Below are 23,910 nucleotides of genomic sequence, written 5' to 3' on the forward strand. Positions count from 1 at the left end.
CAGGTCTTGTTCTTGAGTAAAAGTAGAAGTACTCAGATCTTGTACTTGAGTAAAAGTAGAAGTACTCAGATCTTGTACTTGAGTAAAAGTAGAAGTACTCAGATCTTGTACTTTAGTAAAGGTAGAAGTACTCAGATCTTGTACTTGAGTAAAAGTAGAAGTACTCAGATCTTGTACTTTAGTAAAGGTAGAAGTACTCAGGTCTTGTACTTGAGTAAAGGTAGAAGTACTCAGGTCTTGTACTTGAGTAAAGGTAGAAGTACTCAGGTCTTGTACTTGAGTAAAGGTAGAAGTACCTCAAAATTAATAATATTAATTTCAATTTTTATTGCGCTTTTTAAGAAACCCAAGGACGCTTTACAATGGGAGATGAAATGAATGAAAATAAAATATACTTAGTTACTTTACACCCCTGATTGTAACAGATTACATTTCCTATGAATTGAAGTAACTCTTCTTCTCTGACTAATGTCTGTTCTCAGTAATAAAGGTTCTGCTGTCTGACGCTGAGTGAATCAAAGACTGACGGAAAGAATTCAGCTCTGATAGTGACGCAGATATCTACAATAGAGACGTGTTGTCAGGCTGTCAGCTCCTTATCATGAGTGCTCACACACACACACACACACACACACACACACACACACACACACACACACACACACACACACACACACACACACACACTCACACACACACGCACGCACGCACGCACACACACACGCACACGCACGCACGCACACACACACACACGCGGCCCCTATGACGCTCACTTGTCAATGTGTATATTTATTCTTGCATTTATGCAAATGCGAATAAGCACTTATTTAATATCAAAACGCTTAATTTGCATGGTCAGACCATATATATATATTATATATACAGTCTATGGGTCAGACATAACATTGTAATACAAAAAAGAATTGCCTTAATGTAAATAATTCACCCAGAAAGTTTTGTGCTGATATCTGTTGGTTAATGTTTTACCCCTATTCACCTGTAGTGCAAAACAAAGGCGCCATTGTTTAAAGGATATACAGACATCAGAACTACAGTATAATATATATAAAACAGCAGGATTTAAAGTACCATAAAGTGCAATAAGGTCAATATAAATATATGTTGTATTGCCTCAGACCCACTGAGTCCCTGTGGGGATGTTACGGGAACATTACACATGTTTCTCATCTGCACAACGACTACTTTTACTTGAGTAACATTTTAAATGCAGGACTTTTACTGTAGTATTCCTACACTCTGGTACTTCTACTTTTACTCAAGTACAAGACCTGAGTACTTCTACTTTTACTCAAGTACAAGATCTGAGTACTTCTACTTTTACTCAAGTACAAGATCAGAGTACTTCTACTTTTACTCAAATACAATATCTGAGTACTTCTACTTTTACTCAAGTACAAGATCTGAGTACTTCTACTTTTACTCAAGTACAATATCTGAGTACTTCTACTTTTACTCAAGTACAGGATCTGAGTAGTTATTCCGCTTATTTTTTCATAATCCTTTTGTAGCCTACTTTAACTTAAATAACATACAAAATGAGTATTTTCAGACTGTTGTTGTACGACTAAGTACTACTTCCCCCACTGGCTGTATTGCACTAACATTAGAAACATGACATATGTATATAAAGTATTATTTAAAGTGTTTCTGGAGTTTCTGCTGCTCTCTGTTTCCGGCTGGATTCTGGAGATAAGGGAAAGTCACTGGAGAGGTCGACATATGCTGCATTCAGGGACCCCTTGTTATTAAGGCACCTGTTGAAGTAGATTAGCAGGATAAGCAGAATACTGTAAAGAATTGGAAGTAAATAAATACAATTACGTTATATGTTATAGCAAAACCATTCACCGTTATTTTTATAATACACATCTATTTATAATAAATAAAAACATATCTTTTTTTTAATAAAATAAAATCGTACTATTAAAACAACTGTTTATTGGTTGAATGTAATACATTCAAAGTATGAAGAAGCATTACATTTAAATTAAGTCTATGTGTCTCTTTGTGTTTATACAGTATGTACATGTGTTTTCTTTAATTTCAGCTTTTACAATTTTTGTATGTAATTTTATCTTATTTTTATATATTTGTATTGTTGTTATTTTGTATTGTATACACGTGAATATGAATCAATTAAACACATCATACTGCCTTTACTGAAGTGTTTTTTAAAAATACTTTATTGCAGGTATTTGCATTACAAGTGATCAGTTTCATTGCATGATACAAAAAAAGAATAATACATTGAAAAAAGTTGAAAAATGAATTCAAATAAATATATTCGTTAAAAAAAACTGCATACAAATGAGGAAGTCCGGTAGAATTATGTCATTGTATGAATAGTACCTAATGAATGTAAAATAAAGGGGGAAATCCGCAGTATTAGGCTCGTGCTCAATAGGTAAACAAATCACACATATCCGGGGAAGTACAGAATATTTCGAGTCAGCGTCACGGCTTTAAGTAAATTGTTACATTTCCGGGAATACATTGAACGCATCACAGACACACAGCTCAGAGTCCAGCAGCCTGAAGGACGAGACACACACATACACACACACACTCTGTAGTCTGCAAAAGTGAAAGTGACAGTGCAAAGAGACAGAAACGAGACAAAGAGAGGCAGAAAGGAGATAACAAGACAGACCGCAAACGCCTCTCTGGTTCGTCTCAAGCTTCAGAGCCTGTTTCTGAGTTTCCTGGTTCAGAACAGACCTGAGTCTCTTTATAGTGGCATCGGATCCGGTGACAGTCAGCACAAAGACAGCAACACGCGCCACAGACATGGTGAGTTCATATCTCAACTTATATCACTTTTATGTCAGAGATAACATGTGAAATAACGAGAAAGGGCACTTTATTTTAACACAATCAATGTTTCCTTCACCAAAAGTGGGTACACTAGTGTGTTCCTTTTATATATGATGATTGTTTAACCAGAAAATAACAGAAATAAGGTTTACAATGCGAAATGATTGAGTTGGAAACACATGAGTTGTAAATCAGGGAGAAATACATTGAGGAGACTCTTAAATAATCACCAAAATAAAAGCATACATTAAGAAATACAAATAAAAAGCATGACTTTTTGTATTTAAAATGTTGATATATAACGGAATGATGATTATTTATACAGAAAAGAACAAAAGTAAGGTTTAAAATGCGATTTCATTGAGTTGGAAACACGTCAGTTGGATGTCGGGTAGAAATACATCGAGGGGACTCTGAAATAATTACCAAAATAAAAGCATAGGTTTAGAAACTACAAATTAAAAGCATGATCCGTACACATACAAAAACAATGAGATTTAAAATACACAAGCGTTTTAAGTTTTATTACCAAAACAAAAGAAACCGTTAAAAAAAATGTTAAGACATCACCTTGAATATTGTAATCCTTTTATAAACAGCATGTCATTGTAATCGACAACAACAGTATCAACAGTATGTCTACATATTTTTAAAAATAATTCAAATATTTTTACATTTCATTTCTCATGATATACATTTAGTTCTGTTCAGCCTTAATTTGAATTCCAATACAAGTCTTTTTCACATTATATATTTTTTAATTTAAATATTTTCTTTATTTATCTTGATATTTGTCCTTGATTTTATTTGTATACAACACCGCAGCGAATCCCTTATACGTGAAACCACTTCATGAGTAACTGTAACTGATTAAATTAATTTTATTTGGTAGTTTAATTACATATCTCTGTATACATCGGCCCTTTCTCATTTCTCTAACTCTCCTCCTCGACTCTCCTCCTCGACTCCTATCCTCGAGTCCCACCCACAGGAGATGCGAGCGGAGGACTCGAGGAGGGGAAACCGAGGAGAGAGGAGGGGAACCGAGGAGAGAGGAGGAGAACCGAGGAGAGAGGAGGGGAACCGAGGCGAGAGGAGGGGAACCGAGGAGAGAGGAGGGGAACCGAGGAGAGAGGAGGGGAGCCGAGGAGAGAGGAGGGGAACCGAGGAGAGAGGAGGGGAAACCGAGGAGAGAGGAGGGGAACCGATGAGAGAGGAGGGGAACCGAGGAGAGAGGAGGGGAACCGATGAGAGAGGAGGGGAAACCGAGGAGAGAGGAGGGGAACCGATGAGAGAGGAGGGGAACCGAGGAGAGAGGAGGGGAACCGAGGAGAGAGGAGGGGAACCGAGGAGAGAGGAGGGGAACCGAGGAGAGAGTAGTGGAACCGAGGAGAGAGGAGGGGAGCCGAGGAGAGAGGAGGGAAACCGAGGAGAGAGGACGGGAAACCGAGGAGAGAGGAGGGGAATCGAGGCGAGAGAAGGGGAACCGAGGAGAGAGGAGGGGAAGCAGCAAGCGGTTAGAGAAATGAGAACTCCTCTCCTCTGAGCGGTCATTTTAAAGAGACGTCCATTAATGATGACAGGAGGCACAGCAGCCCTCTGTCTGATGGACAGATGTGTTCATGATGACTTATATATTTACTTTGATTCATTCACAGTGCGGTATAATGAGACAATAACAGGCTACAGATGCGGACACACAAACACAAACATATATTTATATAAATATATACAATCTCAGAATCAAACAAGTATGAGAGCACTCTCAGAATAACGTAACACTATCAGAGACTGCATATATATATATATATATATATATATATATATATGCATTGTTGGCTGCCAACAAGAGCAATGGTTAAATCCTAACAACCTCATTCATAGGCTACATCCTTAAATATAAATCTACTCGATAATAGATGATTAATATGTATTTTATTAGCTTTAGAGGCAGCATTGTGTTCACAGTAATGAGCAGAGTCTTATCTGATAGGTGTGGTTTCCCCGGATAATGCCAGGTACATTAAGGCAGGAGGGAGGGAGGGAGGGAGGGAGGGAAGGAAGGAAGGAGGCGGCGAACTGGAATGGGCAGCACTTCCTGTCTGAAGACGGCTGCACTTTAAAGAAGAAGTACAAATCCATTACAAAAACCCATTGGCTTTTTGTAAATAGAACCAGGACGATGCTGCCTTCAGGGTCCAATATAGAAATAGGACATCAGTGCACCGCTCTTTAAACAGAGCTGTGACAAAAGGATAATAATTGTAAAGATTAAATAAACGTATTCAAAGTCCTCGAGTCCTTTAGTGTTTTAATATCTGATATAATAATAATAATAATACATTTTTAGCTGCAACATCAATAATCAGGGGGATCGGACAGGTACGAATTCATTAAAGGATAATAACAATACGATTTAAAAATGTAAGTAACCCTAGAAATATACAAACTTGATAGTTATGGATGTGTTAAATATGTCAAACTTAGAAGTGGCAGTCCGAAGTGGGGTCATTATGGTGCAAGACTTAAATAAAATAGCAACTGCAGCCTTTTTAAAAACAGATAAACAACTTATTTTTCCACGTCTTCTTGCTATTCTTAGCCTACAGTGAACTTGTGTTTGCAGCAACAGGAAGTGAAATCTGTGAGATATGAAATGGAGGCGCAGAGGGCGAGCTTGTTTTCGTTCTATCTGTCGGTTTCCTGTCGCTGCCGCCTTCCTCTCGGGGTCGGAGGTGAAGTAGAAACCTTTCAGGATGCAAAAAGCTTTAAAGTCTCTCTGAATGTCCTCCAAATATCCAGCCTCTTATCATCCTGTGGTTCGACTCCCGGCAGAAACAAGGCGTGACCCACAATCTGGATAAACCTGCTCCGTGTTATCACTTTCATTTCTCTTTAGAATCTGAATCAGGTTTATCAGCAGGTACATGCACGAGGAATTTGACTTGATGTCGTGGTGCGTACATAAAAGTAAAACAACAATTAAAATCACAGATAGAGAGCTATTTTAAGAACGCTACCATAACATTAAAACAACGTTGTGTGCATTCATGTAACGCATAGAGTCTCCGACGTTACGAGCTCTTCTACATCAACATGTGTCCCCTCTTCTTCATGTCTCCTCTACATCAACATGTGTCCCCTCTTCTCCATGTCTCTTCTACATCAACATGTGTCCCCTCTTCTCCATTTCTCATCTACATCAACATGTGTCCCCTCTTCTCCATGTCTCTTCTACATCAACATGTGTCCCCTCTTCTCCATTTCTCATCTACATCAACATGTGTCCCCTCTTCTTCATGTCTCTTCTACATCAACATGTGTCCCCTCTTCTTCATGTCTCTTCTACATCAACATGTGTCCCCTCTTCTTCATGTCTCTTCTACATCAACATGTGTCCCCTCTTCTCCATGTCTCTTCTACATCAACATGTGTCCCCTCTTCTCCATGTCTCATCTACATCAACATGTGTCCCCTCTTCTTCATTTCTCCTCTACATCAACATGTGTCCCCTCTTCTCCATGTGTCTTCTACATCAACATGTGTCCCCTCTTCTTCATGTCTCTTCTACATCAACATGTGTCCCCTTTTCTTCATGTCTCTTCTACATCAACATGTGTCCCCTCTTCTCCATGTCTCTTCTACATCAACATGTGTCCCCTCTTCTTCATGTCTCTTCTTCATCAACATGTGTCCCCTCTTCTTCATGTCTCTTCTACATCAACATGTGTCCCCTCTTCTTCATGTCTCTTCTACATCAACATGTGTCCCCCCTTCTTCATGCCTCTTCTACATCAACATGTGTCCCCTTTTCTTCATGTCTCTTCTACATCAACATGTGTCCCCTCTTCTTCATGTCTCTTCTACATCAACATGTGTCCCCTCTTCTTCATGTCTCTTCTACATCAACATGTGTCCCCTCTTCTTCACGTCTCTTCTACATCAACATGTGTCCCCTCTTCTTCATGTCTCTTCTACATCAACATGTGTCCCCTCTTCTCCATGTCTCTTCTACATCAACATGTTTCCCCCCTTCTTCATGTCTCTTCTACATCAACATGTGTCCCCTCTTCTCCATGTCTCTTCTACATCAACATGTGTCCCCTTTTCTTCATGTCTCTTCTACATCAACATGTGTCCCCTCTTCTTCATGTCTCTTCTACATCAACATGTGTCCCCTCTGTGGAAAGAGACTCTGAAAGTTTCAGGAACAAAGATTCTCTCTCTTTTTGATCCATTTCTATAAAAACCTGTCTGAAAATGAGCTGATCAGATTTTGGCCACTTGATGATGTCATAACGATGTTTTGTCTTGTGTAACCATTAGCCAATCAGCAACCAAGGTAACCCCCCCCCCCCCCCCCCCCCCCCACCTTATCACCTGAATCTCCTCCTAGAGCACCATTGAGTTCTTTGTAACCAAATCTCTCTCAGAGGGGCGTGGGGAGGGGCTCCTTATTTTCATCTATAGTAACAGACAGAGAATCAGCACTTTGGAAACAGGGGATTATGGGTAATGCTGCAATGATCTGTTTGGTGTTTCAGCCAATCAGAGACAGGCTCTGTATATATCTGAGACCTGTGATATATTGATGGAAAACAGTATACTAGGGCAGGGGTTCCCAAACTTCTCAGCCCGCGACCCCCAAAATAACAGTGCCAGAGACTGGCGACCCCCTGTCGACGGGGGGGGGGAAGAAAAAGTTTGAGAAACACTGCCCTAGTGGATTGTCAAAGAAAAAAATGTCTATGCAAACATTATTATTAATAATAATTAAAAAATATATATATAAAAAAAATTAACACATTTTTTTTATAATTTCTTTTTTTTTGAATTTTCCATTTTTTTTTTAATCATCTCGCGACCCCCCTCTGGTTCTCGCGACCCCCACTTTGGGAACCCCTGTACTAGGGGACCTTTAAAGAACCAGAATCCAGTTTAGTGCCAGGTGCGTTTACACATACAAGGAATTAGCTTTGGTATCTGGTGGTGTGGACGTAAACAATCTAAACAAATAAGTTGCAATGTAGGTAAAAAAAAGAAATATGTAAGGATAATAAAAAATAAGTATTTTTAAGAAACAATTTAGCATTAAAAAGGGATGCTAAAGAGAAGTATTAACACCACATTTAAATGTAACTATACAAATAACCTTTTCACAAATTATGTGAAAAAAAAAAAAAAAGAAAAAATCTCAGAAAACGCAGTTATCCCAGTTTATATTATTTGGAAAAATACTCCATGAAGTAGATGGAGATTAAGTATGTATATATTTATATCTTAACCAATTCCTGCATTTTACTTGCTTTACTTTGTATTTCTTTTAATATATTATATGTTGCAAGAGCTGCACATGGAAACAAAGCCTTCGAATGAAATCTGTCAAATAATTGCATTTCTTATTACATTATTGAAAGGTATTACATTTTATAAATAACCTTCTCCACACTGTTTTAAAATCCTTATTTCTTTAAATGAATGCACTGTTGCTTTAATCTGCTCAGACACAGGTAGCAGCAGGAGGAAATGCTCCGTCTGTGTTTATACAACATCCACCCTGATAGCATCAAGCAGCAACAAGTCTGCACAACTACAGGCAACGCTTCACTTCTTTTGCAAACTGTGTTAAAAAAGAAACATGAAGAAATGCCAGATTCAATCCAAAATATAACCTCCATGCCTGATGCATTAATAAGAACAAAGAACACTTTAACCTGTAGCAATGAGAGTGCAGTATACTCACTCACAAGAGAGAGATATGCAAACAGAAACGTGTTGAAGATCACAGCAGCAGGGCCAACATATCCTGGCTTAGAGAAACAAATATGCAGTGTTTCCCATTATTGAGCCTCTTTCTGCGGTCAATGCCCTCGTCTTTTTAATTCCCATGACCCCAGACTTCACAAAAACTCCTCCAGAGCGACAGGAACAATAAACAAACATTTCACTGGCTGAGTATAACTCTCTTTGAGTACACTGGCCTTGATGCAGAATAGTGGTGGCATTGTGCAGAAAAATAACTTCGACAGAGCTCAGTGCGACTCAAATATTGTCCCTGTGTCTGATTTGGGGTAAAAAGGCTCAAAACGTTGCAAACATTCAGCCCCTCGTTGTGCTTCAACCTACAAGTATGACATTTGGAAGGTATATGAAGCATGGTGAGACGCAAATAAAAGCCTCTTGGCGTCATATCTTAAACCCAACAGGAAGTCAGCCATTTTGGATTTCACACGCAACTATGAGAGATTTAATTTGTGAATATTTTCTGAAGTGTCTCTAGTTTCACTGTGTGTGTGTGTGTGTGTGTGTGTGTGTGTGTGTGTGTGTGTGTGTGTGTGTGTGTGTGTGTGTGTGTGTGTGTGTGTGTGTGTGTGTGTGTGTGTGTGTGTGTGTGTGTGTGTGTGTGTGTGTGTGTGTGTGTGTGTGTGTGTGTGTGTGTGTGTGTGTGTGTGTGTGTGTGTGTGTGTGTGTGTGTGTGGCAGAACGGGACTAGCCGCCTGCAGCAGGTCCAGGATGATGCGGACGAGGTGAAGGTCATCATGTTGGAGAACATGAACAAGGTCGACGAGAGGTCGGATAAACTGGGAGACCTGGAGACCCGAGCTGAGGATCTTCATGAAAAGGTGAGGAGAACACTTTAAAGAGTCCTCTCCTGCTGATGTCCAGGTGTATATCAGTATGTAGTGTCTCTACTTTAAAGAGTCCTCTCCTGCTGATGTTCAGGTGTATATCAGTATGTGGTGTCTCTACTTTAAATAGTCCTCTCCTGCTGATGTTCAGGTGTATATCAGTATGTAGTGTCTCTACTTTAAAGAGTCCTCTCCTGCTGATGTTCAGGTGTATATCAGTATGTAGTGTCTCTACTTTAAAGAGTCCTCTCCTGCTGATGTTCAGGTGTATATCAGTATGTAGTGTCTCTACTTTAAAGAGTCCTCTCCTGCTGATGTTCAGGTGTATATCAGTATGTAGTGTCTCTACTTTAAAGAGTCCTCTCCTGCTGATGTTCAGGTGTATATCAGTATGTGGTGTCTCTACTTTAAATAGTCCTCTCCTGCTGATGTTCAGGTGTATATCAGTATGTAGTGTCTCTACTTTAAAGAGTCCTCTCCTGCTGATGTTCAGGTGTATATCAGTATGTAGTGTCTCTACTTTAAAGAGTCCTCTCCTGCTGATGTTCAGGTGTATATCAGTATGTAGTGTCTCTACTTTAAAGAGTCCTCTCCTGCTGATGTTCAGGTGTATATCAGTATGTGGTGTCTCTACTTTAAAGAGTCCTCTCCTGCTGATGTTCAGGTGTATATCAGTATGTAGTGTCTCTACTTTAAAGAGTCCTCTCCTGCTGATGTTCAGGTGTATATCAGTATGTAGTGTCTCTACTTTAAAGAGTCCTCTCCTGCTGATGTTCAGGTGTATATCAGTATGTGGTGTCTCTACTTTAAATAGTCCTCTCCTGCTGATGTTCAGGTGTATATCAGTATGTAGTGTCTCTACTTTAAAGAGTCCTCTCCTGCTGATGTTCAGGTGTATATCAGTATGTAGTGTCTCTACTTTAAAGAGTCCTCTCCTGCTGATGTTCAGGTGTATATCAGTATGTAGTGTCTCTACTTTAAAGAGTCCTCTCCTGCTGATGTTCAGGTGTATATCAGTATGTAGTGTCTCTACTTTAAAGAGTCCTCTCCTGCTGATGTTCAGGTGTATATCAGTATGTAGTGTCTCTACTTTAAAGAGTCCTCTCCTGCTGATGTTCAGGTGTATATCAGTATGTAGTGTCTCTACTTTAAAGAGTCCTCTCCTGCTGATGTTCAGGTGTATATCAGTATGTAGTGTCTCTACTTTAAAGAGTCCTCTCCTGCTGATGTTCAGGTGTATATCAGTATGTAGTGTCTCTACTTTAAAGAGTCCTCTCCTGCTGATGTTCAGGTGTATATCAGTATGTGGTGTCTCTACTTTAAATAGTCCTCTCCTGCTGATGTTCAGGTGTATATCAGTATGTAGTGTCTCTACTTTAAAGAGTCCTCTCCTGCTGATGTTCAGGTGTATATCAGTATGTAGTGTCTCTACTTTAAAGAGTCCTCTCCTGCTGATGTTCAGGTGTATATCAGTATGTAGTGTCTCTACTTTAAAGAGTCCTCTCCTGCTGATGTTCAGGTGTATATCAGTATGTAGTGTCTCTACTTTAAAGAGTCCTCTCCTGCTGATGTTCAGGTGTATATCAGTATGTAGTGTCTCTACTTTATCTATTTGATCCATTATTTAGCTGTTTATTTACATTCATTTTTCTTTGTTGCTGTTTATTGTGCATCCACTGAAAAACTGTCCAACATCAGTAGCATGGCTTACGTGGTCACTTGTATAGGTTGAGGTTGTTCGAGGCTGTTGCTTGGCGTGGCGAGAATATTGCTCCACTTTCTCCGGTCCCCGAGATTGGGCTTCCAGTAGCTCTGGAGAGAGCTTTCGCACCTCTGGCCACGAACGCTCATCATTTCTCTGCTTTGTTTCAAGACCCGCATCAGAAAGCTTTTGAATGGTGGTACTTTTCCAGTTGGTCTACCTGCTCTTCACGTAGCTCTGCATGTCGTCGTTTAGGTGCTTTTTTAAGGCACTGCTCAATCCACTCCTCCATAGTATAGTAAGACCCCCCCGGAGGTCGAAGTTAATCTTAAATGTTTCCATTTTATGCTTTGTAAGTTTGTTTCGTAACGGAAGAAATTTAAATATATTTATAAAACGAACAAGTGAAATCAAGCAATCTGATTGGTCGATAGCGTTTTTGCGGACCTCTTTGATTACAGATTTGAAAACATCGTTGCTTGCTTTAAAAGTAGAACAATTCATTATGTCAAACCTTGGAAAGTATCCCTGCCCTAATGCCAAAGGAACTGCACACTGAATATGTTTTGCCGTTTGATGTCTATGTCTGGACCGCTGCGTACAAAGGAGGGTTTCTGCCCCGTTACTTCTCCGCTGCTTTCTCATTCCAGTATGAAAAGCAGGCAGTTTGCTTTTCAGCCCAACAGTATACTGTTTTTCTCAGGCGCGGAGGGATACTGACTTGTTGTGAAAAGTAACTTACAATTCTACCCGTGGTATACGCTCAGTATTATCACGGCTAAGAACCAATCAGATTGCTTGATTTGACTTGTCCGTTTCATAAAGTAGCATAAATTGGAATAAAGTGCAAGTACTTTTTAATTGTACTTATGTACAGTACTCTACTAAATGTACTTACTGCCAGTTTATGATAAAACATGTTTTTGCCAGTAGTGTCTCACCTTAAAACATGGTGAAGTTACACATAACTCTCCAAATGTGTTGGATTAAAGATATGTATTCAGTACATACAGACGAAGTGTTTCTGTGTGAAACTACTTCCACACGGGTTAACAGGAGGAAATGTCATATTGATGTCTATAAATACTCCTGAGGTGGAGCTGGAGAGGAAAAGAAATGTACAATTTACATCCTGATTGTGTTTTATGGTGCTATGTTTAGAAAGGTATTTCCTATTGTTTCCTAAGATGAATGAAGCTGGTGTGCCAGCGTCCGTCCGGGGTCAGCGGGGGGGTCGCATCGTTCCCACTGAAACAGCTAACATGCAGAAAAACTGACAAGTCCTGTTTAATGGCCAGCATAGTTACCCCCAAAGTGTTATGATGGAGATAGTAGGGTCGCCAACACATAGAAACTGCCGGATGCTAACTCACAAATGCTAGCCAATTGACTCAATTAGCATACGTTGTGTTAATTAGCAGTAATGGCCTATGTGGACAATATGGCTTGGCTTGGTGGTCTTGGAGTTTATTGAGGATGCAGAATCCATTTCTGACGTTTTCCGGATCAACGATGGCAGTTTTAAGCGGGCCATATTTACCCAAAAATAAGCCACCTGCCCCATCCAGTCCACTAAAACTTCTAAATTGAACAAAACGTAATCAAAATCAGCCCACAGAGAGTAAAAATCTGACTTTAATTGGATGCAAAAACACAGAAAATCCAACATGAGATCTTAGTTTTGCGCAAAAAAAAAATCCTCAGTGGTCTGCAAATGTGGCTTCTTCTTCTGGTGTTTTGTTTACAATTGATTTGTGATATGTCCGTCTAATGCAGCTTCACTGTGCTGTGTTTAAAGTGTGAAATCTTTTATAATGTGATGAATGCTCCACAGTGTGATGTAACAGCGTTGTGGGAACCATGTGACCTGCTTGACCCCATCGTAGTCATGTGATCTGTTGGTAGTACAGACATATTACATAGAGAAAATTAAAAAATATATTTTCTGGATTTGATATGTTTTCTTTGTTGGCTTTGGTTTTAAAGGAGTTATTATTTCAGCTTTTGGTTCACACAGACCTTTAAAACACATCTTATCTCCGTTGCTGTAACACTGTAAATGTCCCTGCTGTGGGACGTAAAGAGTTTCTACTTCTGATTTTAATTATTGTTTTAACATTTATTAGAACAAGTTCCTTGACAGTGAGTCTCACACAACATGGTCTTCTCCTTCTTATCGTGTCCACAAGGCAGTCAGTTACAGGGCTTGGTTAGATGTGGTTCAGCCACAGCTGAACACATTGCTGTCCCTTCTCATTAAACTCTGCCAAGTCCGATGTTGTGCAGGGTTGCTCCAGCAGGGGGCATATCAGGAGGTGTTGCATGGTTTGTGGTTCAATGCCGCAGTCACACACAACGTCCTCGTCATTTAGGTATCCCCATTTGGCGATAGTGGCTTTTGCACGTCCAACACCAGATCTTATTCTGTTTAGGCATTTCCACACTGCGTAGTTGGTGTCTGCTCCAGGGGGCAGTGCCTCGCTCGCCTTTAGCTCCATTGTTGTTGCTGATGGGAGGTTGTCAAGTCTTTCTTCCCACCGAGTGACTCTTTCACTGCTTGTGCTCAGTGTTCCGAGGGGTGGGACGCTCTTCAGGAAACTTTTCCTGGATTTAAGGCGGCTCTTGGCTGGCACATGGCCAAAGAGAGGATGTCTTTGGTCAGTAGACTGTTGTTGGCGCTCTTTCTTGCTCGCTGCATTTCGTCGTATCTCTGGTGGGGCTATGCCTGCCAGGATGTACAGACGGTCTGTAGGTGTTGATTTCAGGCAGCCTGTGATAATGCGGCAGCAAGCATTGAGGGCGGGATCCAGCTTCTTGGCATGGGCAGCTCGTTCCCATACTGGGCAGGCATATACAACATGGTATAGATACAATATCATACTGTTATATACAAATATAGATATATAATATAATCAAAAAGTACAATGAACAATAGTAATTATCAACAAAGCTTAAGAAATATAAAAAATGTAGATGCTTACAATAGATTAACTTTGCCAAATCCGACCATTTCTCTAAATACTCTTCCATCTTGAGTTGTAGTTTCGCTGTTACATTTTCCAAGTAGTGAGGTTTAAGCCTTTTTATAGCAATCATTTTACTAATACCAAAGCTCTGAGCATATACATCTTGTCTTTTCCTAGTTCTGATTTTAATAACACAACATGGGTAATGTAACCGCTTCTTTTCTGTGTGTTTTCTCCCCAGGCTAAAGGATTTGAGAAGAAAACCAACAAGGTGATGCAACAGAAGCGTTGTGAGAACAAGAAGATGCGCTACGTGTTCATCGGCATCGGAGTGGTGGCCACCATGGTTATTATCGGACTCATAATCTTCGCCTCAGTTTGATAACCTGCAAGAAGAAGAAGAAGAAGCTTTGCTGCTGATAAAAGGAAAATAAAATATCAGGACTAAGCTATAGGGGAGTTCCGTCTGTGGGGGACGGCTCTCCTGCAGGGCTTAGTGTGGAATATTTCTGTGTCATTAAGATATATTTATGGGATAGTCGATCCCACTCTTCACTTCAGTTGATATGGTACCATTCATTGCTTTGCTGCTTTTTGAAATAACTTCTCAAACATCGAGTCTCCGTCAGGCCCACACATCCTAAAATAACATCTTGATAAGGAGGTGCTTTCTCAAGCTAGTCTGGATATGGATGGGTGATATCTGTATTATAACGATATGGTGATTTAAGTTACATTTGGATATGGTTATGTGAGGTATAATGTACAGTGGTTATTAAAGGAAAACAGACCTTATAGGGAATTGGAACCGTGGTGCATTCAGGGACATCACGGACATATATGTAGGATATTGTTTATAGCGACAGCAGCAGCCATCAATATATATCGGCGTTTCCCGGTCATCTGTCAGCCGTTTAACATCCGAAATGAATAAAGTATGCGCGAAATATCAATGTCCTGACAAAGAGAAGCTCTAGGTAGAAACAGAGGAACGTTAATACAAAAAAAGTTAATTAATAACATCTGAAGAACGGACCGATCATGGTCAACTCGTCGCTCGTCTGATAGTTGTATTTGTTTTGTTCGTATGACAAAATAAAGAACCTTGAACCTTGATTTAATTTAATAATATCAGACGATTTGATTTTCTCCATATCGTTAGAGTTCAATTTATGCTTTTCATTTGCTTTCTGTTTAATGTGGTTTAATTTCACAGTGCATGAATCAAAGCGGACTTCATTTAAAGATGTATTTGCGATCTTCTGTGCATAAAATCCCCTTCAATGATCCAGGATGTCTCTTTACACAGAGGGGTTCAAGCAGGGGTCTCAAACTCAAGGCCCGGGGGCCAAATCCGGCCCGCAACTTCATTTTATGTGGCCCCGCCAGAGCTTGCGAAGATTATAATACGTCTATTTTACGGTTACATGCCACTTTAAAGAAGCAGGTTGTCCATAAACTACATGTCCCACAATGCATCTCATTTTGTGACATGCGCACTGAAGAGACTTGCAATTATTTGCCCTGGACTTCTGCTTTCAGACGTAGTTAATTACTTAAGTTATTATCCTATTCGATAATAATCCAATTCAGAGGCAATAATGTAATATAATACATTATTTTATATATATATATATATATTATATATATATATAGTTACAACCGGCCCTTTGAGTGCAACCTTTATGCGAATGTGGCCCGCAATGAAATTGAGTTTGACACCCCTGGGTAAAAGGGTTTCACAGCCATTATCAGAAGTCTTTCATACAAGGAATTTGCTTTGGTGTTTCGGTGCATATCATTAACACAGTCAAATAAATTAAAATGAAAAGAAATCAAGCAAAAATGTGCAAAAAACATAAATAGATAACAATTAAAGTACAATAAAATATGAAAGAAATACTGTAAAAAATGCAGAGTATACGTTAATTAACAATGGAAGAGCTATGCAGTTGTAGTATTGTGCAGAGACGGATCTGTTCCTTCTCCTTACATTCATCTCAAACTACTTTTTTAAATGTCACTATTTCTTGATTTATTTAGCATATTCTGTATGTGCACTTTGTCCTAAGTGTCAAGAAAACCAACTTTGAATCCGTCCTCTCCCTCTCATGTTCACCTGTGTCTTCTCAACAAGTGGATGCAGCCAATAATCCTGCATCCTCGCAATCTGGTCTTGAATTACTCACCAAACATAATGAGGGCTGATATATCTTTTGCTGTTTTTTCTGTACATCTGTGAGTGAATACAGAGGAGAGTGAAGGAACAGATTTTAAACTGGGTAAATAGAGTATATGCAGCTGTAGATAACTCGCATTGTAAAACATGAACTGATGTATTGTAATGTAGATTTCTTTTCTCTGATTCATTAAAATGTGTTTAAAAGGAAACCAAAGACTCCTGTTGGCATTTGTTGGAGTGAAATTGGATGGTGTTTTAGTCAAATGACCACTTTAAATCAAAACTAGAAATAGTCCAAAAGGTTATTTTGAACTAGAGCTGTAACAATTTGTCAATAGACTGAACAAATAATCAACTTTTTTGCTTTTCAATTCCTAATTTTAGTAATTCTTCATGCAAACATTTCCCTAATTCTTGTTTTCAGCCTCTCAAATTTTCTCAGTTTTATATCATATCAAAGTGAATATTTTTTCACTGACAAAACCAGACTTTTAAAGACATTACCTTGGAATTTGAGAAACTGGGAAGGCAATTTAACTTTTTTCCAGAGAAAATGGCGGACTCAGATTGATTAATGATGTAAATAATTACAGTAGGTATAGTAATAATAAGTTGCAGCCTACTTTGAAGTGAGAAAATGTGAGTCTGAGCTGTCAGCAGTGGGAACAAATGCAGTATCTGTTGTTAATGCAGATAATGTGCAGTCTCAGTAAAGCAGGTGAGGATTACCGGTGCCTCCTGCTGGTCAATGGTTTCACTTTGGATATTGTTTGGTTGGTTTGGTTTTACCTTTTTCCTGGTTTTGTTTTTGTTGAAACAATTCTATTGACTTTAGTTTTACTGGAGTAAAATATCATGTATATTATTCTGAAATTGACTAATCTGCATAATGACTACTTTTACTTTTGGTACTTTAACTATATTTAGATGATAATACTTTTCTACTTTTACTTGAGGAACATTTTGAATACAGGACTTTTACTGTAACAGAGTATTCCTACACTCTGGTACTTCTACTTTTACTAAAGTACAAGATCTGAGTACTTCTACTTTTATTCAAGTACAATATCTGAGTACTTCTACTTTTACTCAAGAACAAGATCTGAGTACTTCTACTTTAACACAAGAACAAGATCTGAGTATTTCTACTTTTACTCAAGTACAAGATCTGAGTACTTCTACTTTTACTCAAGTACAAGATCTGAGTATTTCTACTTTTACTCAAGTACAAGATCTGAGTACTTCTACTTTAACACACCTACAAAGGTCCAAAGGTTTTATTGTCATATGCACAAAGCTACAGATTAAAAATGGCAATGAAATTCTTCTGACCTGAGCTCCATCAAGGATGCAACATACATAACAAAATATAATACAAAATAGTGCAATAAGTCTTTATACATGCAAATAGAATATGATCTATACAAGAATAGAACATAATTAAATATTGTACATTTAGACGTAATTAAATACGGTTTATTGCGGTGATAACTATTTAGATAAATAAGTCAATTGCAAGATGACAAACAGATTAATGTTTATGGAGGCACTTCACAGAGCTCAGGTGTTTAGCAGTCTTATGGCCTGTGGAATAAAGATCTGAGTACTTGTACTTTTACTCAAGTACCAGATCTAAGTACTTCTCCCAGCTCTGCTTTTGGTGTCGATTTTATTTTTGTATTGACAAAAATATTTCAGACATGTAACTCCACAACTCGTTTATTAAACGATTTAAATACACGAATAAAACAATAAATACTTATAATATTGTTATTTAAAGCATTATACAATAGGGATAAATAAATAAGTATCAAATTACAATTCGAAAAAATCACGTACGTAGCTTTTGTGACCCGGAAGTGACATCTGCAAGTTCTTCCTGTAGCAAGACCGGCAAGATGGCGGCGGACACGCAGGTTTGTGAGGCTGGTTTTTAAAACATTTTCCGCTTTCACTCATGAATTCAAGAATCCTACAAAAACCCAATCAAGTATATGTTTACTTCCGCTCCATAAACACACTGCTGTCTTTCGCGATTTAAAGACGGTGTTCAATAAAAGCTGATAGCAGGCTGTTAGCTGGATGCTAACGTGCTGTGACGTCACCATGCTAACGGTAGCATTGAGATTAGGTTTTAATTTCATAATTTATTGTTTTGTAATCTATATCTTCTGGTGTTTTAACGTAATGTCCTTTAATGTAAACTGTTTGAATTAACCTAAATTAAGCAGACTAGCATCTCGTGTGATGATACACTAAGCCACGCCTTCTATAAGGAGTTTAATGATAAAGAGTGGGTTCTTTAAATCTACTGAAGTTAGTTAGCATGTTGACAAAGGGATAGTTTGATTGTTTTTGTTGACAACGTTTAAAAACATGGAACTCAGTGTGTATTGCTATTCACTTTTTTTGCAGACCCGAAAAAGGGAACTCTTTTGTCTTTGTATTTTAAAAGTAATTTGAAGAACAAACCTAAAACTTACATTAGTCATATTTCACATTTTAACCAGATGTTTAAAATCCTTTATTTGTCCTGCAACGGGGAAATGTACTCCATTACAGCAAAAAGACAGTGCAGATTAGTAAGAAGAGTAGACTTACATACTATATTACAATGTAGGCACACTTTATTAACAATAAAACAACTATAGGTTAAAACAACACCGTGTACACCGTATTAAAAACAAAGTCATAATAATGAGCTTCATTTGTGTATCTTTTCATGTGTTAGGTAAGGCTTTAACAACAGTTTAACACTTAAATAGACACAGCAGTAAAAGGTATGATAATACATAATAAAATGCTGATCCCTCTCGGTAGAATAAAGGACGGCAAAATCAATAAATAGGATCAAATATAAAACCTATTTAATCAAAAGAAAGTAGCAGTTTTTTTGTGACCATATACAAATATTGAAGCAGCTTGTAATATCAGAATCAGTTTTATTACCAAGTATGTTTACACATATGAGCTATTTGCTTTGGTATACGTGGCATTATTTATATAATATATTGAAAGAAATGGAAATAAAGCATAAACGTTGCACAAGTATGTAAAGCATGAGTACTTCTACTTTTACTCAAGAACAAGATCTGAGTACTTTTACTCAAATACAAGATCTGAGTACTTCTACTTTTACTCAAGAACAAGATCTGAGTACTTTTACTCAAATACAAGATCTGAGTGCTTTTACTCAAATACAAGATCTGAGTACTTCTACTTTTGAACAATGTTTTTTTATTAATTTTTCAATAAAAACATACAAAAACATACAAAAAAAAACCACAATAACACATGTCACACTATTTACACAATGAAAAACAGTCAAACCTCACTGCATACACAAATACAAAATCAGTAAAAATATACATATTGAAAACAATAATCACAAATAGGTAAATACAAATAATAAATACAATTGTCACACTGTCTCAATGATAAATCAAATCTACTGTTGCCTGAGAAAGTCCATTAAGGCTGTCCACACCTCTTCGAATTTCTGCAATTTACCCCTAATTACATAGGTTAGTTTTTCTAATGTAACACACATAGCCATTTCTCTAATCCAAGATTGTGTAGAGGATACTTCAGTCTCTTTCCAAGATAAAGCAATCATCCTCCTGGCCTGCAGGAGGCCAAAGGTGATCAGAGTCTTACACTTGGAGTTAATAGAAAGGCAATCCGGGTATATCCCTAAAATGCAAAGTTTTGGTATGCAAGGTACCTGAATACCTGTGATTCTACTTAGAATGTGGGTTACTCTTTTCCAAAAATCTACCAGCTTAGGACATTCCCATACACAATGGATCAAAGTACCTTTCTCAGTCAAACATTTCACACATGTATCTGGAATGTCAGGGGACCATTTATTGAGTTTCTCAGGGGTTATGTATGTTCTCATTAGCCATTTGTGTTGTAGCAGTTTCATTCGCGTATTAATGGTTTGTGATTGAGCTTTCAAACAGGCTGACGTCCACTCAGCTTCTCCGATATCTTCCTCAATATCTAAACTCCATGCTCTCCTTCTATCATGACTAGACTCCTCGTCGTGCGAGACAAGTGCTGTGTATAGAATAGAGATTTGACGTTTCCCATTCATGTGTTTCAACACAATGTCCTCAAGGCAGGAGAGTACTTCTACTTTTACTCAAGAACAAGATCTGAGTACTTTTACTCAAATACAAGATCTGAGTACTTCTACTTTTACTCAAGAACAAGATCTGAGTACTTTTACTCAAATACAAGATCTGAGTACTTCTACTTTTACTCAAGAACAAGATTTGAGTACTTTTACTCAAATAGAAGACCTGAGTACTTCTACTTTTACTCAAGAACAAGATCTGAGTACTTTTACTCAAGTACAAGATCTGAGTACTTTTACTCAAATACAAGATCTGAGTACTTCTACTTTTACTCAAGAACAAGATCTGAGTACTTTTACTCAAGTACAAGATCTGAGTACTTTTACTCAAATACAAGACCTTAGTACTTCTACTTTTACTCAAATACAAGATCTGAGTACTTCTAAAAGGTTTTATATTTACTGGCCGTGTTATTGCCCATATCCGTCTTTTATATCCGTGTTTAATGAGCATTACAAACAATGCCACTGACTGCTTGGTTTTACTTGCTGTTCATTTGACAGTAACACACTTTAAATTACAAAAGGTTCTTAACGTGTTAATATAATCACCCTTTCCATATGTCCTCTTGTGTTTTATTTCTCCAGGTTTCAGACACACTGAAGAAATTTGCTGCCAATGTGACCACAGCCAGTGTGAAGGAGCGCAAGGAGATCTGTGGGGCGCTGAAGCTGTGTACAAAGGGCAAAGGTGAGGGGATTTAACGTCTCGTGTTCCACCCTTTAACGTTTAAATGACTGCTATCATCACCACTAACGCTTCTTTAAAATCTCTCGTTCTCCAGAGTTACCTGAGCCTGCCATCAAAGGACTATGCAAGCTCTTCTGTCTCACGCCGCACAGATACAAGTGAGTGGAAGCTGGATTATTAATCGATTAAACCTCATTTAGTTTTTGTTTATATTAAATGATATGTTTGCATTGCATGGAGAGGGAGGTGTTTGTTCTTGAGCCGGTCCTCGTTGATATATGGGATTGATAGAAGCTTCTGTGAGCATGATGCAATAATCATTTTATAATTTTATACATCTTATATTTTCAATGATAAGATGAGATGTGCTTTATTGATCCCGATGTGGGGAATGTTTGCTTTGCAGCAGCATAAAACACAAGGCATTGCACGTAAGAGAAATTCATAGAGTAAAAACATCTCAAATATAAATTAAACAGCGTTAGAAAAGTAGAATGTTGAAATACCAATTTACAGTAAACTAAATATAAAGCAGGATATTATATATATTAAGTAGGGCTGTGCGATTATGGCAAAAATCATAATCATTATTTTGGTCAATAATTGATATCACGATTATTCATTGACTTTGAAAACATCCATTTATTGAACTTTAAAACAAATACAAATAATAATTTGAACATATATCTTTTTAACTGTTGATTACACTGAACGTATAATTCAACTGAAAAACCAATACAAAAATAAATGATATATTTAAATGAATAATATAAAAATAATAAATACCAATAAACAAGATCAACAAATATTTTGGAGTGCACTTCCACAAACTACTACATATGATAAATAAAAACCAATTAGATCAAATATGTTGTAGTTCACTGTCACAACCTCGCAAAGCAAAATAATAGTTTTTTTCGATTGTGTTGGTTTCGTAATTGTAGCAACCCAAAATCGTAATTGCGATTAAAATACAATTAATTGCACAGCCCTAATATTAAGTGTGCTGTTTGGGGTGTTGATAGCATGCGGCGGTGTGGGAAATGATGGCTTGACAGCAGAGGAAAGCGTGTACAGCATTATGGAGGTTTTACATTTGAAGAGGTGTTATTAACGGATTGCAAGAATGCAAAAAAGGCACATTTAAGACAAAAAAGATAACATTCATTTAGGCAAAACTTGGACAAAAAATGTCCGATGCCTTGCTCAAGGGCACCATGGCAGGGCAGGAGGTGAACTGGGACCTCTCCAAGTAGCAGTCCACACTCCATATTTAGGTCTGGTCAGCAATATCTAGTTACTGGTGCATCGGTCCAAAGTGGATGTTATGTATTATGTGTGTGTGTAAAGAAAATTACATTTATTCATGCAAAACTTGGACAAAAGTATTTCTCAGTTTTATTGAAATGAACAATAACATGTTTTAATTTTCACCAAAAGGCAGGATAGATCTTCTCCGAAACTTGCATAAATTTAAAATGAATTTAATGGAAAATAACCCACTGAGCGGATACATTTCAAGGGTCAATTCAGCACAATGTGTTTTATGATGAACGCACGTTTCTATAACCTGTTGCAGCAGCGATATCTAGCTTGTGTATCCTTTGTGTTGACCTGGATGTGTGTGTGCGCTCCTCAGAGATGCCGCCTCCCGCAGAGAGCTGCTCTCCGTCATCTCCCAGCTGGCAGAAACCCAGCCGGACGTCCTGGTGACGAGTCTCCTCCACAGCCTGCTGAGCAGCGGAGTCATCAGCAAGACCGGAACGCCCAGGTACTCAAGATTCAGAGGGTTTAAAGGGGACCTATCATGCAAAATGCACTTTCTGATGTCTTCTATACATCAACATGTGTCCCCGGTGTGTTGGGGAACTCACGCAGCGTCAGAAAACAAAACCCTCTCTTTTCCTCCGTACCCAAATCTCTAAAAACGGGGCTACAACGGAGCTGATCCAGATTTGCTGCCTCATGACGTAATATCTGAAATGTGGGCGGGCTTTACACCCACGGGCCAATCAGAAACGTTAATATCAGAAACACTGATATGTGTTTTGGACGTAATATGGTCTTTGTTTACGTTAGCATCGCTAACACTCAGAGCTAACCTGTACTGGAGAGAGTATGTGTAAACCCTGAGCTCCATACTGTTTCAGAAATAATCCTTGATGTGGTTTGGAACATGATGGCGTTTCATCACAGCAGCATTTAGCTGAGTTTCTGCTGAGTAGAAACTAGTCGTATAATAGGAGATCTTTAATGTGGTTTCTAGTCCACTTCATGTTCCGTGTTTCTTTCTTTTGTCTCTTTGTAGCTGTTGTTTGAAAGCTGCTATATTAAAAATATTATTATGTTTGCAGTAAAAGCGCTGGCTCTGCTGCGTTCATCGGGCTGTCCTGGACCTGCCTGTTGGTCCCCGCTGTGTTCTCATCCCCGGAGAAAAAAGAAGGACCTGTCTGGAAGAAAATGGTCAGTTTCAATATGTCTGTTTTTAACACACTGTTCCCCCACATTTCACCAGCATCAGTGTTTTATATTTAAAGTGCTGCTTTCCTCTCTTTCAGGTGGAGGTTCAGAGCCTTCTGGTGGCGGATGTTGTGGGCGGAGCCAAGTCCACGGCCCAGAAATCCAGCCTCAAACACCTCAGTCAGCTGTGGAAGGAAGTGAGTAAAACATCTGCGAAATCGATTTAGACATAATATATGTATGTATGTATGTATGTATATATATGTATATGTTTGACTATAAATCAAAGCTCAAGATATTCATG

At 38.4% G+C, this 23,910-nt stretch overlaps 2 protein-coding genes across 2 annotated transcripts in view; both read left to right on the top strand.

Moving 5' to 3' along the window:
- Positions 1 to 2,512: 2,512 nt before the first annotated feature.
- Positions 2,513 to 16,528, top strand: vamp5 (vesicle-associated membrane protein 5). The gene is made up of 3 exons (XM_079687357.1): positions 2,513 to 2,811; positions 9,318 to 9,458; positions 14,374 to 16,528. Exons 1-3 carry the CDS (start codon positions 2,809 to 2,811, stop codon positions 14,512 to 14,514), a joined length of 285 nt encoding a protein of 94 aa, XP_079543483.1. The 5' UTR covers positions 2,513 to 2,808; the 3' UTR covers positions 14,515 to 16,528.
- A 1,648-nt stretch (positions 16,529 to 18,176) lies between these two features.
- The window catches only part of gcn1 (GCN1 activator of EIF2AK4), a 59,769-nt gene continuing 54,035 nt past the window's right edge, over positions 18,177 to 23,910 (top strand). The window contains 6 exon segments of the mRNA XM_079687074.1: positions 18,177 to 18,230; positions 21,044 to 21,146; positions 21,241 to 21,304; positions 22,786 to 22,917; positions 23,501 to 23,609; positions 23,705 to 23,803. Of these exon segments, the coding sequence (XP_079543200.1) occupies positions 18,213 to 18,230; positions 21,044 to 21,146; positions 21,241 to 21,304; positions 22,786 to 22,917; positions 23,501 to 23,609; positions 23,705 to 23,803 (525 nt within the window). The 5' untranslated portion in view covers positions 18,177 to 18,212.

Source organism: Notothenia rossii (genome assembly GCF_949606895.1).
Source record: "Notothenia rossii genome assembly, chromosome: 6".
NCBI classification, from domain to species: domain Eukaryota; kingdom Metazoa; phylum Chordata; class Actinopteri; order Perciformes; family Nototheniidae; genus Notothenia; species Notothenia rossii.